At 36.8% G+C, this 18,328-nt stretch overlaps 1 protein-coding gene and 1 long non-coding RNA gene across 4 annotated transcripts; one reads left to right on the top strand and one right to left on the bottom strand.

The window, feature by feature from the left end:
• Positions 1-1,223: 1,223 nt before the first annotated feature.
• On the bottom strand, positions 1,224-2,309 carry LOC136254681 (uncharacterized). Of its 2 annotated transcripts, none has more exons than XR_010700674.1 (3): positions 2,193-2,309; positions 1,957-2,046; positions 1,224-1,757 (listed from the first exon to the last, which is right to left on the bottom strand). It is a non-coding gene; the product is annotated as an uncharacterized lncRNA (long non-coding RNA). The 2 variants fall into 2 exon arrangements; XR_010700673.1 differs by having other exon boundaries at positions 2,165-2,254.
• Positions 2,310-9,588: 7,279 nt separating this feature from the next.
• Positions 9,589-12,264, top strand: LOC136253197 (M protein, serotype 2.1-like). Of its 2 annotated transcripts, none has more exons than XM_066045827.1 (2): positions 9,589-10,438; positions 12,143-12,264. In XM_066045827.1, exons 1-2 carry the CDS (start codon positions 9,969-9,971, stop codon positions 12,144-12,146), a joined length of 474 nt encoding a protein of 157 aa, XP_065901899.1. In that variant the 5' UTR covers positions 9,589-9,968; the 3' UTR covers positions 12,147-12,264. The 2 variants fall into 2 exon arrangements, with proteins under 2 accessions (XP_065901899.1, XP_065901900.1); XM_066045828.1 differs by lacking the exon at positions 12,143-12,264 and adding an exon at positions 10,902-10,920.
• The last annotated feature ends 6,064 nt before the right edge of the window (positions 12,265-18,328 follow it).

Genomic DNA, 18,328 nt, shown 5'->3' with positions numbered 1-18,328 from the left:
GTGAAGTCAAATTTGGACGATTTTGCTGCCTCCCTTGATGCATAGCTTAGAGCGAAGCGTGGAAGCTGTGGATGAAATAATAATTGACAACCGCTATTACCAAACGTTCAGGGATATCTTTTGCCATAGTTTTAGTCTATAATTGATGATTGTTGTGGCTGCAGAAGCGCTGGAAATGGCTAGAAAGCGAAACACAATTCTTTGATGCTGCAGAAAATTTTGACGCTCGTCACCCAGATAATGAGAAGTCTCAGATCTTTTCCAAACTAACAGCATAGACAGACTATGCTGCCAACCATATCGAAACACTATGAGGAAGAGTTGGCTTCTCTTGCCCTGGGTGATAGGGCAGTTTGAATTCGAAACTTCGTATTTCTTTGTCTGTTTTTTCAAAGAAAGCAACCCTGTGCCGGGCACCCAGCAAATCATTTACTTATTTCTGTGCGTAGTTTTCAACTACAACAACTCTGGATACGATATGGCTAAGTAGCAAGTTTCATCCGGTCCTTTGAGTGGAGCACGAAATTTTAAAAATAAATCTTGCATCTTGTGAGATACTGAAAATGATATTTCTGTGAAGACAACAATCGTGCCTCCGGTTTCATGGTGGATCAAGCAATGGGTTACTACAATGAACATCCTACAATGGTAGAGGGATTGATTTGTACAAGTTGATTTTTCGGATTGCGGACCCTATGCTAGTGGGGTAATTCCAAGGCAAGCGAAACGTTCCAGTTTGGGCGCCTTCTGCAGTAACCTTTGTACCTTTTGCTTGAAATCATCTTTCACGGGGCCACTAAATACTAACTTACAAGGTACATCTTGCCCACCCTGCTCCAGATCCCTTGAATACTGAGGAGGACCCGTGACAGTGCATGATATTGTGCCTCCTTTTCGTAAAAACAGGTCATCGGTACTGAAATGGTGCGAGGCACGTGGCCAACGATAGTATAATCTTCCGTAATAGCAATGTTCTACACCATAAAATTATGCGTATTTTGTACCGTACGCGTATGGTATGTACCATAATGTACCATACGCGTACGGTACGATTTTCCGTACCATACGCGTACGGTATAGACATACGCGTATGGTACGTACCATATGCGTATTATGCTTTTTCTCAGTATCTTCTAGCTTTGCCATCACCTAGCTACAATGGGCTGTCTTTACAAGTATTTCTAGCTGAGCAAACTTAGAACACAACACAATAATCTGCTTACTACTGAGCTGTAACTATAAATTTATTCATCAGCACTGACACACATGCATTTTATCCTAGCTTGCCATGCCCATGCAATGCCCACTATAGTCCTATACTAATGTACCTAAATCTTATGTACATGATCTCACTCTGTCTGCAGAACTTTACATAAATGGTACTGTGCATGTATACTACTTTATACATTAGCTATCAGAAGCATGCAGATGGTCTTATATAATATACTCAATTATAAGTGTGGATAACTGACAATTTACAACAGAATTGGGTAAATAAGTAAGGAGAGCAATTACAACATGCATGGTAGGTAGCTAGTAAGTTCTAACTGAATTATACATAATTATACTGCTTGTGCAAAGCTAATAACTGGAAAAATGAACTTCGTAAGTGTCATCAGTTGTGCAACATGGCTCCTCACTGTATTTGCATTTTTATATACTATGTATACACTCTTCTTCTTTTGAGGATCCAATTTCTTGTTTACTTACTTTTCTTGTTTATACATACTGTAAATAGTTTATTCATCACACTGGACCTACAGCACAAATTAATGTGGATGTACGTTGTTAACTTTAAAGAGTACATTCAGATAAGAGTAGCTAAACACATTGTCTTCCCATCCACAAGCATGACAGTAAGTAGCGAGTAGCTATACAATGCACTTAACAATAATAAAACAATGCTACTTAATATACATTCATTACTGAACTATACTTTAGAACTCATAAACTCACCATAAAATCTCTGCCATGTTATGTTTTCCTACTTCATCTCAGCAGGCAATGCACATGCCTCATTCAATAGCAAAGATTCAGCGAACAGAACTACAGTTTAAAAAAATTTATTGCACAATTAATTACTATGCACATCAGTCTTATAGTATAGCATATCTAATATTGCTATAAGCTACAGCCATGCAGATTTACAAACTAAAAACATTACTTTCTCTACAGTTATATCTCTTTGCTACCTCCCTCAATGTTATTGTATCAGCATTCTCCAGGTCTTCCTCTGTTTGAGCAATCATTATACATTATAGCTCATCTGATTAAAATTGTCTGCTCAACTGTGACACACCTTTAGTGCCACCAGGCATAAATATCCATTTTTAAGTGGAAACTAGTGTACTAACAAATTAAAGGTAAACAATAGATTATATGTAGCAACAATAGAATAAAATATTTAATAAAATAATATATATATATACCTGAAAAAATTGGCTCCATTTGCCAATGGATGCAAATTATTTAATATGGTTGCTAACCAATCAGAATGTAGTATATGGATAATTATATCAAAATCGTATGTTTATATTTAGCTACAATGCTACCTCTACTGGCTTAGCATTTATATCACTATGCATTCCAGTTATATTCATTGAAAAGTCGTGAATATCAATATGCTGGCACAATTCTACAGCCTAAAAGAAATCAATGTCTTTTGCCCTAAATAATGCTTTAGAAGATCAAACTTCAATTTCAGTTTCTGAGTAAGACAAGGAGCATACTGCTCTTGTTTTATGTTGAAGGGATAATTGGGCACCTTTAAACCCAAACACATTTTTACAAAGTTCATATATACAAGTATAGAGAAATGCCTAGTAGAGTTTTGGGTAATATCACTCTATATAGCTTTTAATTATTGTACTAATCTTTGACTATCTTCAGGAGTATTTGTAAACACATAAATATTATGTGTGGGTATTGTTCTAATAGGGAAGTGTAGGCAGACCATTTATAGGCAAAACAGACTACTGTATATAATATTATTAATCAATAACTGAAAGTACACAATAACAACTAACTCTTACAACTACAGTACACAATATTAATGTTACAGGTATGCATAAATTACATTATATTACATCATGTCACATCATTACATTACATCATTAACTCTATTATAGATATGAAGGAGGATTAGCATTTGTAATAATGCATGGCCTAGTTTTTGAATTTTCACAATGGATCATGAATCCAATAAGAGGATTCATGATCCATTCATGATCCATTGCAGCTAGGTGTTATCATGTTTTTCGTAAAGCTTCCAACCCAGATGATTGACCTTTATTAGTTTTGGCAATGAAGAATTTCATCAGATCCTACCAGATCAGCAGGACTTAACACAATTCAAGACTGGATCTGCCAACAGTGTGATGAATTCATGATTGTTTTTATCATATATTGTCCTAAATCAAGATGTCAGTTTCATCACTTATACATAGTCATACGAGATATCATGTTATTCTTTTATTTTAAGGAATGCTTTATTTTAAATAGGTTTGCATCATGCAGTAAAGTAAATTATATCTTAATCGCAGTAAAGCTAAATTGATCTTAGCTCTAGAGAATAGAATAGCTATAATCAGATCAACTTACCCTGCCATTCACTAGAATTGACACATATAAATTCAGCTTTTACTGCTATATGGAACAGCTTGCAACCAGAGACTTTTGAAGCTTCATCTATATCACCGTGTTTAAAAACCTTATAAATGAACTGTAAAATTGTAATTAGTTAGCTGTAGCTACATATTTTGATGTGTATATTGCATTTATACTCGCTGTGCGAGGTCTTGCAATTATATAATAGTAATAAAATATATGATTGCTCTATTAGAGTATCTCGTTCTTCACTGAACAGAAAGACTAGCTCCTCCCCCTCCCTCTTCCCCGAACAGAAATGAAAGCAGAGTGCCATCAGGCGTAGTCAATAGGTACGGCAGTGCAAAAACCTTCTGCTTGATATTGTACGCATACCAGGTTAGCTATATACTCAGATGGTACGATTTTCCGTACCATACGCGTATGGTTGTACCGTACGCGTATACGCATATGGTATGTACCATACGCGTATGGTACAAAATACGCATATGGTATAGAACAGCAACAGCATAATCATCGTGGTCGTTATCGGTTTCTCTTCGGCCCTGGAGCGTTTTTCCAATTGTTGGTGTAAAAATATCTTTGTAAATATGATATCCTCGGATCACGGACGAGTGCTCAAATCGATCGCTCATCTCCACAAAGTAGTGACACGCGCTGATCGCGACCAGTTAATAAATTTTCGCTGCTTTCCGGTGACCTCAAATTTTTTTCCACGAAATTTTTTGTTTAAAGCAGTTTCTATTAAATCCGCGAAATTTTATATCCTCGAAAATAAGTAGCCCTACGGTATTCTATGAAAAAATTGCTTTCTAATGATACCAAAATCAGCTTTCTTCGAATTTTTTCCGGGTCCAGCCTTAAATCTACCAGACTATAGCTACCTGGTAGCAGTAAACGTTTAGCTAATATAGTGTCGAGCATGCTAGTTATTTCAGGTGATAGAACAAATCAAATGATTGAAAATAGTGACTACTCAACAATATATCAGTCTGTACGTAGCAGCTTGAACTCTTTTCATACAACCAAATAATCAAGCATGTGTATAGATAATGATTTGAAGCACAACCTGAATTTGTAAGCAATAGCTATTGACCAAGGAACATTATATCTGTTCCAAGCATCTTTGTTGCCATAGTAGCTACCGCCGAGGGTGCCACTTTTCATCAGATCACTGATATCTGGTTGCCTTGGAATATAGAATTACACTATTTTGCTGGCAGACTTTAAATGCCCTCTTCTTAGAGAAGTTTCCTTTACTAGGAAACAATGAAAACTATAGTGCTGATTTTGAAGACATTTCAATAAATTCCCACGGCTGGTCATAAAGATCCAGGTTGTCAATCAAGGCACAGAGCAATGGAATAAGTAATGCTAGTAATTTATATGAGGCGAATTTATATGCCACAGTCATCAAGATTCTCACGTATGCATGCACATCTACAAACTTTAGAATATGGATGGACCGGACTTTCTGTCTGTTACAAACATGCCATTTGAGCTCAAACATGAGAGCTAGCTACATGCTATATAACATAAACGTATGTAATCCTGGTCAGGTTACTGACAGTTAGCCAGTGAGGTCTGTCACCATCATGTCTATAAGGTGATTTGTTTGTAGCTGATCTCTCTACAAGTTGATTTGTGTGTAACTGATCTCTCTGCAGGTTGATTTGTAGCCAATCTCTCTACAGGGTAATTTGTTTGTAGCTGAACTCTCTATAAGGTGATTTGTTTGTAGCTGATCTCTCTGCAGGTTGATTTGTTTTAGCTGAACTCTCTACAGGGTGATTGCTTGTAGCTGAACTCCTTACATTGTGTCTAGTTTCTAGCTGATGTCTCTACAGTGTGATTTTTTGTAGTTGAACTCTCTACAGGGTGATTTGTTTCTAGCTTATCTCTCTACAGGTAGATTTGTGTTGATTTGTTCATTGCCGATCGCTCTAAAAGTTGATTTGTTGTAGCTGAACACTCTGCAAAGTGTTTTGTTTGTAGCTGATCTCTCTAAAGGGTAATTTGTTTGTAGCTGAACTCTCTCCACAGTGACTTGTGTGTAGCCGAATTCTGTGTAGCTGAATTCTCTAGAGAGTGACTTTATTGTAGCTGAATTCTCTACAGGGTGCATGACTTGTTTATAGCTGAACTTTCTTCAGTGTGACTTGTAATGTTCTGAATCTCTATAGTGATATATTTGCTTAACTCTCCACATGGTGACTTGCTTCTAGCTGAACTGTCTATAAGATTAACTGTTTGCAGCTGAACCCCCTACAGAATAACTTGTGATGTAATAAAATTCTATAATGGAGTAAATAAATTAGCCGAATGCTCTATTAGGGTGACTGTTCTATTAGAGTATCTCGATCTCGCATTTGCTACACGGAGTTGGCTTTAGAATCATAACTCAGTGGTTTGTAATCCGATTCTTCTGTACTACTGCAAGGACTTTCTATGAAGATTATTCCAGCTATACACCGATTTTCAGCTCATTGCTCTAAGCGGTTTGCCTAGTAGGCGTGAAAACTAATACTTTTTTATTCATAAAAATCGATCGCGTAATTGTGACACAGGTTGGGCTTTGTGTCATATCTCCATGGTCTTTATCTCGATTCCTTTCAAACCACCAAAAGGCACTCCTACGATGGTTACTCAATCTACATAGCAATTTTCAAATCATTCCATGAAGCGGTTTACCCTGTAAGCGTGACAACAAATCGATCTTGTTTAACGCGAATAATCGGTCATAACTCCTGAACCATTCATCGGATTTGTACCAAATTTGATGTTAGGATTCGCCTTTGGACTCCCTTTCTGTCTGCCACATTTCAAGGCGATCGGAGTACGCGTTTTCCTGTTAGAGCAATTTTTGCAAGTGTACGAAAAGACGAAGAAGAAGGAAATAAAAAAACAAAAAAAAAAAAACGAAGAAGAAAAAAAACGAAACTTTGGCAGCTCGTATCTCGGAAATGGCTGGAGCGATTTCATTCAAATTTTGAATGTAGACTCCCCTGGCTGGCGGGCAACTGTGTAGCAAATTTGGTTCCAATCCGATAAGTGATCACCGAGATACAAGGTGTGAAAATGACGTTTTCGTTCTTCCTGTCAATATACTCACGGTGTGGCGCGCCGGCTTCTTGGGCCGCACGACACACTACCGTGTGTCTTGATATTATATAACTCACCTGGGAGTGGGGCACGTGACACAGTAATGTAGTGGGGTCAGGTTCAGCCTTCATTTCTTCTTCATTCTGGTGTATACATGTATATATAGTTTTTATTGCTACTTCTTAGGTCACAATTTAAGGTAGAAATTAAGAGAATTGGGTAGCTGGCAGTGGTATACTATAATGGCACTGGTCTGATGATCAAGGATCCCGGCCTGGGTTCAATTCTGTTGACCATTGTGTATGTTTTTGTTCAGAGTCTGTATTTTTAATATTACATTTATCCTGCTTGTGTCATCCAGTATCCTGGTCCCAAGTAAGTGTATATACGGTCAACTGAGAATGGGGCATGTGACACACTGACATTTGCCATACTTGTTACATGCTCATATCCCAAAGTAGATGATCAATCACCCATCACCAGTCACCCAAGCCAGTGCAGTCTAATAGCTTGTACCATATTGGGCAATCAACTATATAGAAAGAGTTCAACTACTGGAATCATTTTTTAGACATTCCTAAAAACTTAAATGATAGGTATGAACAAACAACTCCTAGGCCACTTCAACTAAATGTTTTGTTTCATGGGGCCTATGTGTTTCAGTGCAAAATACTAACATTCACATGTGATAACCTATTATTCTCCATATTTTGCTTAAGAATTAGCTGTATATTTTGCTCAGCATTAATCTTTGTTAATTGACCATTTCCAAGTGCAAAGCTATAATTTCACCTTAAAGTGACTGTTCTATTTGATCTGCACTTGCTCTTACCATGTATAGCAAGAAGCTAGATAATACTGCTTAACATATGCGATTGTTCTACTAGGGTATCTCAATCACCACTTGTTCTTCCCATAACAATTAACCATGTATTGTTTGTACTAATTTATTTCTTTTGGCTGTTCTATAAGAGTATCTCGATCTTTTGTGCAATTTTTGTGTCCACTTCACAAATATTGCACCTATTATGCCAGCATTTTGCTTATTGCTTTTACCCACCACTACGCCAAAATATTTGCTGGAAAATCAGCACATCCCAATTGCAAGTACCATTACAAAAGTAAGGAACACTCAGTATTTCACTATATACAGTAGGTTTCTACTGACAAGTGGCACAGCAATCATAATGTAGCTTAGCTACTGTTAGACTCGCCAAATCACTCTTCACTGTTGTGAGCTAGCAAAAATTAATGAGAGTGTGCACTGAATGGAGAGTTGGTTCAATAATGTACTGGCTATTAAACTGACACAAACCGTATTTTCACTGCTCCAGGATCTTTGATAGGTCATGTGATCTCAAGTGATGTTCCAGAAATAATTTATATGTGACAAGATTTTACAAAACTGATTCAAATCACACATCAGACAAATTCAAACTAACACCACCAGTGGATATGTACTATCATACTACTAGTTTTGACCCTCAGTACTACTCAGACTACTCGACGTTGGTTTTAACAGACATCTTTTCTGGGTGGTGTGGAGAGCTCGAATGGCGATTTCTGGCCTTATGAAGGGCTGGGCTTGTAAAAAATCAGTAGTTTACTGGTGGATGGCTCGATAATGTTAGCCAAATGCTTTTTCTGTTGATTTTGCTGCATATCAGCCACTAAGAAATCAGCACAGCCCTGTAATCTCGTGTCTGGACTTCAATTGTGGTCTGCGTCCATTTTGAAGTCTATCTCTTGCCCACCCCACCACCCCCCACCCTCCTTCCCTTTGTGAGCACTCATGATACTACTTTGCTCATCCAACTTCTGAGATTTTCTATCTTGTTTGGTGGGAAGCTCTACAAGTACTGGAAGTGATCTGAAAGGTAATTGATTGATGCATCTCTTGTGTAAATGTCATATGCGTGCTTGCTATCCTTGGAAAGTTGTGCTGACTTGTATTCTTTAAAATCATTTATGCCTGAGCCTATTATGCTCAAATTTTTACCTATTATTCCTTTCAGAATTTCCCCAAAAATTCTCCTATTATTCTTTTTTATTCTTGTATCTAGCCTATTATTCCATAATAATTCTCATTCAGTTTCTGTGGCTAGTCGCTTCATTTTCAAGAGGCTTTTCAGCCCCTTTTCAGCCAGCACTCCTACTGTATATGCAATATATCATTCTTAGTGGCTTGACTCTTTCTTCTAGCTAATCAAGAAGAGACACACCCCTTACTTCCACAAATTATTCCCATGGATGTCTGATAGTTCTAAAATTATGCCTGTAACCATCCTATAATTCCGGAATTATTCTCACGAAAATGGTGACCTATTATTTTCAAAATTATGCATAATAGGTGCAGGCCTAATACCATAATATGTATCTCAAAACTTCTAATGTGCGATTTGGATTGTTTTTTCCAAAATCAAGTCACATATGTACATATCATTAAGTACGGTAGTACTTAATGGTAGGGATCGTCAAGGTTCACGATTTCCCGCCAAAAATTTACGCACCAAAAGCAGACTTGCAAAACCATCTCGGAGATTCAGCAGTATTGTATTACAAAAGTGAAGCACGATTTCGCCTTCAAAATGGCACGAAATGCATCCTATGAGTTTCCACGAATTTTAAAAAAAATTCTATCTGATCGAATTTTCTAGTGACTGACTCCCTAACTGATGCCTTCAGCCAGGCCTAGCGGGAAGATGGCAACAGCTACAGTCCTACTTCTTGCATGAAAACGGCTCGCTTTGCCTACAGATTAAACCTTTCCTACACTGATAGAAATACAATCCTTGCGCTGGGTCTTAACTTTCATCGTTCTTTAATGTTGCCATCGTCCTGGATTCACTACAGGTAGTGTTAATAACTTCACAAAATGGCTTCAATGTACGGCGCCGTCCGTTTCAATAAGAGTGCTCGCTAAATAGAGTAATCATAATCTTCGCGGTAAAATATTCGAATACACGTGGTTGAAAGTTCGAAGTTGATTTTGAGCAGGAAGAGCGAGCTGTTCACAATCGGGAAGCTTTGTACGTGTAAGTGAATATATTTAGCGACTTATATCTTTTGTTTCTGGCAAAGTTAACCGGCAAAATTAATATTGCTTGCGTTTGTAAACGCATTTCTTTGCTGTAAACAACGTATCTACCTCAAGTATTTGAGCGATATTAGACATAATTCGTAGCAAAATAGCGTTAGCTAAGGGTATTGTGGTTATTATTGCTTTGTGTGTTTTCTCTGAGGCAATATTGGGTGCGGCAATGCCTTCGAAGGAAGCGGCGCGGAAGAGTAGAAAGAAGGAGAATAACAGGGCGTACTATGAAGCTCATAGAGAGTCTATACTCTCAGAGAGAAAGGACAAGTACAGCAGTGAATGCCGATCACAGCGTCATGCTAATGAGTACTACAAAAATGTAACAGCGTCGCGTGAGAAATCAGCTGAAGCCACCAAAACATCATTTAACAAAGATTTGGCAAAGTCTCGCATTGAGTCAGCGGAAAGGCAAAGGGAATACTACCATCAAGACTTGGAAAAGTCTCGCACTGAAGTTGCAAAAAAGAAAAGGGAACACTACCATCAAGACTTGGAAAAGTCTCGTGTGGATTCTGCAGAGAGCACTAAAGAACATTACCGCAAGGATGTTGCCAAATCCCATGCTGCTACTAGATCCTCAACCAGCAAGTACTACTTTTCTAATATTGAAAAACTGTGCAAAGAATCTAAACACAGGTAATGTTGTCTATAACATAGCTAGCAAACCATGGACATTGAAGAAATAGTAACTTTAGTGTCCTGTGTAATAGAAACTGCATGCACATAAAAGATAAGATTCATGCAATGTTTGTAAAAAGTACACAAACAAGTGGAACCAAAAATTAGGAATTTTCAATATTAGTAGGGATCAAAGTAATAAAAAGTACTGAAACAAGAGAGATTATCTACCACCTGAAGTCATGCTAGTACACACGTAATCCCTACTTCAGTGCCATTATATCTTAAATCTTGGCAACTGAAGTAGCGATTACGTGTGTACTAGCATGACTTCAGGTGGTAGATAATCTCTCTTGTTTCAGTACTTTTTATTACTTTGATCCCTACTCATATTGAAAATTCCTAATTTTTTGTTCCACTTGTATATAGACATTGCATGTGTCAATTAATGCCTTGGTAATAGTATTAACTGCGTGCCTAGGTAATGTGGCCCAAGAAGCCGGCACGCCACATATTGAGGATATTGACAAGAAGTAAAGAAAATGTGATCTTCACACATTCGTAGCTCCATGTGGTGCCTTTATGAAACGAGAATATTTTTGCTGTGGAAATACCCTCCACCATCAGAGCTACCAATTTTGAGCAGAATCACTTCAAGCATTCCCAACAGATGAAACTTCAAAATTTGGCATAGTTTGTTCTTTTTTTCTTTTCACACACTTACAAAAGCAGTGTGCCATAAAACATGAATGGGTTATCCAATTATCTTTGAAGTTGGTACACAGAAGGAGGTAAGTCACCCTGTAGAGAGTTCAACTACATTTTAAGTCACCTTGAAGAGAGTTAAGTTTGAAACAAGTCACCCTGCAGAGAGTTAAGTTTGAAACAAGTCACCCTGTAGAGAGATCAGCTAGAAACAAGTCAACCCTGTGCAGAGTTAATTAAACTATATACGTACAAACAAAGAGAGTTCAGCTACAATTCAGTTATGTAACAAGTCACCTTATTACCTATGTGATAATCATTTTATTCAATTTTAAATATACAAATATTTAGCAGACACAAAGCTATACACACAAATGATTCTTTCTCTTGTTCAACAATTCTGTTAGTAAACAAGTTAAAGGAAACCCCATGGTCACCTTATGGCTGGCTTTTTGGCTTGCAATATAAAAAGAAGCAATATCTAAGGCCCAAATTGTCGTTATTAAATTTTTTTGTCATAACCCTACCATCACAGCTATGTCTTAGCCGCCACTTTTGATTCATGACTTTTTCACCCTGGAATTTTTGTGGGGCTGCACCCTTTTTTACAGCTTGGCTGTTTTGGGGTTTAGATTAGAATTACATCAAATTGTTGTACGTGACTGGATGGGTCTCCATAGTAAAATTGGTCTGATAGTGGTTATTTGGAGCCTTGTGAACTATACTATACTTGGCTGCATAGCTAAATCTTTGTAGAAATTGTGAAGACTCATGCTGCAACTCGTTTAGGCCATTTAAAATTCTAAATGAATGTACATGATAAAGGACAAACGCTTTTATAAATATGTAGATTTGGTTTTCTCCCTCCCTTGTAGTCTACTCACTTGTACTGTTGTGAGAATGCTGGTTGTTGGTATTATAAGACAAGTTCTGGTCACATGTACATATTTTATTGCAGCATTAAGTACATATGATTTATTTAAAGCTATTACATTAGATTGTGTCACTGGTTTGTAGTTGATGATGATGATGATGATGAGTTTCCAACTGGAGTTATGATTGCTATTAGTGTTGTGGCTACATTTATTGTTACTGTGCCAATTACTTCTATAGTTTACTATTTTGTGCTATAAAAAGAGGTGTGAGCACAAAGAAAAAAATTAAAAATGATGAATGCTGTGCAAGAAAATAATCAGTTTGTACTAATGAGTCATGATGTTAAAATGGAAGCTAATCCATCTTATGCTGCTATTGACACCATCAAAATGGATACTGACCCAGTTTATGATGTTATTAATTGATTATATTCCTACAAGGCTGTATATCTGCTGGTATAACAATACTTATTTGTATTCATTTTTATATTTAAAGAATATTTTTGTAACTTGCTAATTAGGCAGTGTTTTGTGGTTGATAGCATCAAATAAGCATGTAGACATAGGAGAAGGAAAATTAAGAATTTTAAATTTCATTAGGGATCATAGCCATAAAAGTAGTGAAACAAGGGAGGTTGCCTACACCTGCAGATGTGCTAGTGAACATTTAATTCCTACGTCAGTCTGTAAGCGACCAATGTATATAATTTTTATGTTTTGCAGTTGAAATCCCTTCATATATGATTACTACAGGCACATTTGATGGCCACTTCATGAGCACAGTGATGGCAGCTACACATGCCTACCATCACATGCACATCACATGGTGGGAAAGCCATCACCGGCACTGCATTGACACCTTGTACTGTCAGTAAAGATAAATGGGACACAAAGGAGGACACAGGTAAGTCCATATGAAAGCATGCTTTGTACGTACTGCGGTATACCAAGAGACCAGTCGGATTGAAATGATGTCTAACAGTGAAAAAATCAGGCCTGTATCCTTAGTGGTTGTCGAGTTATAGTATCAGGCAGGTAGTCAATATCAGCATAAAATTCTGCCAAATGAAAAAAAATTGAATTCCATAGCAACTTATCAGTAGCATTTTGGCCGCTCTGTTAGACACTTGGGCTTACTTATACTTCACCAATGCTTTTAGGATGATTTTTTTGCCAGAAAACTTAGTGATTCTATATTATACAGAGTATTGATAGTAGTTTGGGGTAGTAAAGAGTGGCATTATTATAGCATGTTTCATGTTTTGAGATACTCTAATAGCGGCTATTATAGAGGTTAGTCAGATACTCTAGAGGCTATAGAGGCTAATACATTGGAACTTCAGTTATCCAGACCCCACTTATCCGGATTCTTGGTTAACCGAACAAAGGAAATGACTGCTCTATTGGAGTAGTGACTGTTCTATTAGGATAGTTGATAATACCGAAATGTTCTTTATGCTATTTTAAGGTTATTTATACACAGTTTCAGAGATACAGACTTTTCAGACTTATGGACCACCTCTTGTCCCAAGGGGTTCGGATAACTGAGGTTCCACTGTACTCTACTCCAGAGGCTATTAACCTCTGGAAGCTTAATAACTGATATATGTGCACTGGCTTTCCTTTGATCTGAGGTATGAAAGTGGTACACGCATATATATATATATATATATTATAATATTATATGTGTGAAACATTTGAACTATTGACAGACCACACTAGGGTTTTCTGCAAGCTGTACAATAATACTATAGTGATCTTTCTTTGTAATATAAATACATACCTGTAGATACCCTGTATAAAGTATTGTCCAGCAGTGCTAGGCAGTTTCAATATTTCATGGATGCATTGGACAGGACAGTATTGTGTTGTTTTAGTACAGCAAATTCATTTTAGTTTAGTTCTAGTTCTAGTACTCCAATTCTGTCGTAGTTTTAGTTAGTTTTAGTTCTAGTATCCCAATTCTACCATAGTTTTAGTTAGTTTTAGTTCTAGTGCCCCAATTCCATCAAAGTTTTAGTTAGTATTAGTTCTGGTACCCCATATTTCTGTAATTTAGTTAGTATTAGTTTCATTTTAGTTAGTGTTAGTTTTAGTGTTAGATATCTTCACATATACTAACCTTGGTAGCACTCCCTAAACTTACAGAAACTTTAGATTTGGTGGTTTGATGTTCAGCACTATTTCCACTTACCATTGTGCACAAATGAACAAATGCTCTAATAGAACTGAGCTTAAATAACCTAAATAGGCAGAATTAATGCTGAATAGCAATGTTTCGAGGAGGTTGGACACGATACAAACACTTCTGAAATTTATTTCTGTTAATTGCATAATTCTTATATATGACAAGGAGTAAGTGATAGAAGAAATGTTTAGCATGCAATATCCACATCATGTTACTGTGTGCTTCTTAAGATGAACAGCAAATTCTTATTGCAAGGCGGGTGTGTGAGTTTCTAATTCTCTTTTCGATTCTCTGTAAGGCCAAACTAGCGGCGTCCGCTCTTCTTTTTCAACACTCTGAGAGGCTTTGTTAGCATGCACATTGCTTTCTTCGACAATCATTGCGTTTAAATACACGTACATAAGGCGTTCCTATAGTATTACACATGGATTCCACCCAGCGGATGCTTACACACATGATCCTGTAGATTTCAAGAGAAATTTACGTGCCTGGAGTAGTGGGGTTGAATGGGGTTGACCGGCTGAATAGACTAAACTTGAAGTGCACTCTCGAATGGTATTTGTGAAAACTTTCGTGGACGCTTGGTTAAACTTTCAACACAAAATGTATGCACTCATGTGTGCATGTCCAACCTCCTCTGACAATGTTTATTGTAGCATTTGCAGGCATTTTCAGGCATCACCATCTTCAAAGAAAAGTGTTAAGTGGTTATGGTGTACAACACCCTTTTATGTAGGATTGCTTGAAAAACCTTTTAGTTAGCTCTAGTTCTTGAACTAAAAGTTTTAAAGGTTTTGGTTTAGTTCTAGTTTTTGAACCAAAACTAGAAAGAATTTCAGTTTAGTTTTAGTTTTAGAACTAAAATAGACCATAATTTTAGTTTAGTTCTAGTGTAACTAGAATTAAATTGCTGTACTAAAACTAGATTTAGTTCTAGTTCCTTAGAACTAAAACAACACTAGAGTGCATATGTGGTATGCTCTAAATGTGTTGTACATAGCATGCACTCCTGTGGTGTACATCTATGTGATGTGTATATAGGAGATGATAGTTCACATTTGTCCATTAACTAGCAAATGTGAACCGTCATCTCCTACACATCACATACTCCACCGAAGTATGTGATGTGTGTGTGGTATGCACAAATACACATTTTATTGTAGTGACAGTTCAAGTCAATGAACAAAGCTGGTATGTTTGTATCAATAAAGTTAACCAATTTGCATTAACCAAGAGTAATTTTTCTCTTGATTAACATTAACTCATAGAATTTCCAATTAGATTAATCCAGTCAACAGTAGAGAGATGAAAAATTGTATACTGATGATCAGTGGAGGCCTGTACATATCTTAAGGACTTAAGGTAGCTTCAGTTGAGTGAAATTAAACCCACAATCAAACTCCAGGCTTGGTGATATAGGTTTATATACATTTTGAAACTAGAGATCTGAAAGCAGTAAGTTGCTGACTGATTAATAGTGTTGTGTACTGTTTGTAGATTGTTGGCATTCCAGAAATTTTGAAACTGCAGATGATGTAATATTTCACAATAATACTATAATGAGTGGTTGACTTTGATAATAAAGCCATCACATTCTACCCTTCCACTCCTGAATGCACGCAGATAGTAAGTTGGAATTGACAGGGATGTTTGATGGTGAAAGATCTTATAAAATAATTGTAGTCTTGAAATCTTCCGTCGAATTTGTAAGGTAGGCCAGGACAGATGATGCAACATTAATGATACTGAATTAGTTCTGCTATAATCACTTAAAACCCATCTAGCAGCTCTACGCTGGATTAATTCTAATTTATCTATGTCTCTATTATAGTTTAGAGGCCTTGTTTGATTGCTGGTCTTTCCAGCTGTCCAGCACTTTAACACCTAGTGCTGGGGGTGGTGGCAACGGCAGTCCATCCAGCCCAGGTTAAAAAAAATGCGCAAGGAAATTTAGACGTCAAAAAACTTTGACGAATCGGTTTAGCTAATTCGTCAAATTTAAATTCGTCAAATGTTTATAGGCGCCTTTAAAAGTACAGGTTTTGTCTACAATTTCTTGATTTTCGTCAACATTTAGGCCAATGAAACTTGATCACCAGTTTCTCGCTCAGATTTTTGAAAATTTGATGCGGGCGGGCTATTTTATTCATTATTCATTATTTTCCAAAAAGCACAACGCACATCACAAACATGAAGATTTCTGCAAAAAAAGTGAGTCTACATTGATTACTCCTGCATTAAATAGCTAAAATACGTTACTAATCCGTATAACAAGTGATTTTTCCATTAGAGTATAGCTCATTGCTCCATTAGAGCAAAAGTGACTGCTCTATTAGAGTATTTCAATGTGAAATACCAATAATGAAATTCCATGCGGGTGTATCAAAAGCATGCAGGCGATGACGCGAAACTGCTAATCAAATTTCATTGACCTAATATTTCGTCAAATCTGCTGAAGTGTAAATTCGGCAAATTTTTCTTACGTCAAAATTTCCTTGCGTACGGTAGGTAATGAGGTAGCTAGTTAATAATGTTTTTGAGGGGCCGATCCACTTCGGGATCCAGACTTCTACAAGCGAGGGTTCCACTCTTATAATTGTGGACTCTCTAGCGATGTTTTACTGTAAAATCATCAACATTTAGGCCATTAGAAATGCAACTGAAGCTTTAAGCAGTTGCTGTAATAGTTTTAAAAGACAAGACGATAATTATTTTAGAGGCGCTTATTGCGTACGAAGGTACCGTACTCAAGGAAGTTTTGACGTCAAAAAATTTGACGAATCGGTTTAATTCGTCAAATCTTTATAAGCGCCCTTAAAAGTACAGGTTTTGCCTACAATTTCTTGATTTTCGTCAACATATTATTCATCAAATCTGCTGAAGTCTGAATTCGTCAAATTTTTCTTACGTCAAAATTTCCTTGCGTACGGTAGTAGATAACTGCTTCCAAGTGATATTTATACTATGTGGAAACCAAAAGGAGTATAATATAGCTAACTAGCTAGCTAGACAAAATTAACAAACTAGCTATTTAAAAATTAAAATTTCAAAAGGAAGTAGGGGTTGATATACACGCTACAAAAAGTAAGGAAACAAGCTCAAAAATGTCACAGTTGAAATGAGAAATGATCCAGCGCTAAAAAGTAAGGAAACAAGATTAGACGACTACCTGCTAAAATGAGATACACTTTAATCCCTACTTTTGGCTAATTTGATGGTCTCATTTCAAGATGCTATCCAAAAGTAGGCATTAAAGTGTGTCTCATTTTAGCAAGTAGTCGTCTAATCTTGTTTCCTTACTTTTTACTGCTGGATCATTTCTCATTTCAGCTATAACATTTTGAGCTTGTTTCCTTACTTTTTGTAGCGTGTATATCAACCCCTACTTCCTTTTGAATTTTTGAATTTTTAAATAGCTAGTTTAGTATCAACTGTCCAACAAGTTAACCTTTCAAATTCCAAAAGCCAATATTTGTGCAAACAGGGGTCTTCCACACACATCCAATTCTATGAACTTGGAAGACCTTATTAACTCTGAGATCAAAAGGCTGTAAGTTCTGAAATTTCTCCATCCCTTAAGCTATATTGGTGCTCACTACTGACCAAATTTTAAGTCAGTAGTCTTCTCCAATCTGAAGTTATGAATTGTCAAAGGTAGTGAATTGGATGTGTTCCTTTTCGCAAATCCGGTTAGGCTTTGAGTGTTCAAAACCACTAGCTAGTATGTACAAGTTAAGTTGGATCCTGAAAACAGTTAAAAATTAAAAGTGGATTTTTCTCAAGAGAGTTAACATTTCAGCCAACCAGATGATTAGTGGTTACAGCAAAGGTGTCAACAACAGACATGTATGGTTTGGCTCCATTACAAGTTCGGGAAAGGGTTGTAATGGACACTGCATTTTAATGGCTTCCCCACAGGAAATGTATAATGAAAATTTTGATTGGCCATAAATATTATGTCAGACATTTGAGCAAAAGGATTTTGAAATATTTTTAGCGGGTCAAGAAGTACTACAAATGAGCGAAATTTCAAGATCATTGTGTGTAATTGCATCCATGGAGTTATTAAATGTCTAGCTCAACATGTACATACTATACATAGATGCATATTATAGGTAAGATGTTAGCCATTTGCCATTC

Source organism: Dysidea avara, chromosome 4, assembly GCF_963678975.1.
Source record: "Dysidea avara chromosome 4, odDysAvar1.4, whole genome shotgun sequence".
In the NCBI taxonomy this organism is placed as follows: domain Eukaryota; kingdom Metazoa; phylum Porifera; class Demospongiae; order Dictyoceratida; family Dysideidae; genus Dysidea; species Dysidea avara.
Note: the sequence above shows the minus strand (reverse complement) of the source record. Positions and strands in the feature narration are given on the sequence as shown.

What these genes read in the sequence shown, in the direction of transcription:
- LOC136253197 (XM_066045827.1), top strand. Translation starts at nt 9,969, where the DNA reads ATGCCTTCGAAGGAAGCGGCGCGGAAGAGTAGAAAGAAGGAGAATAAC.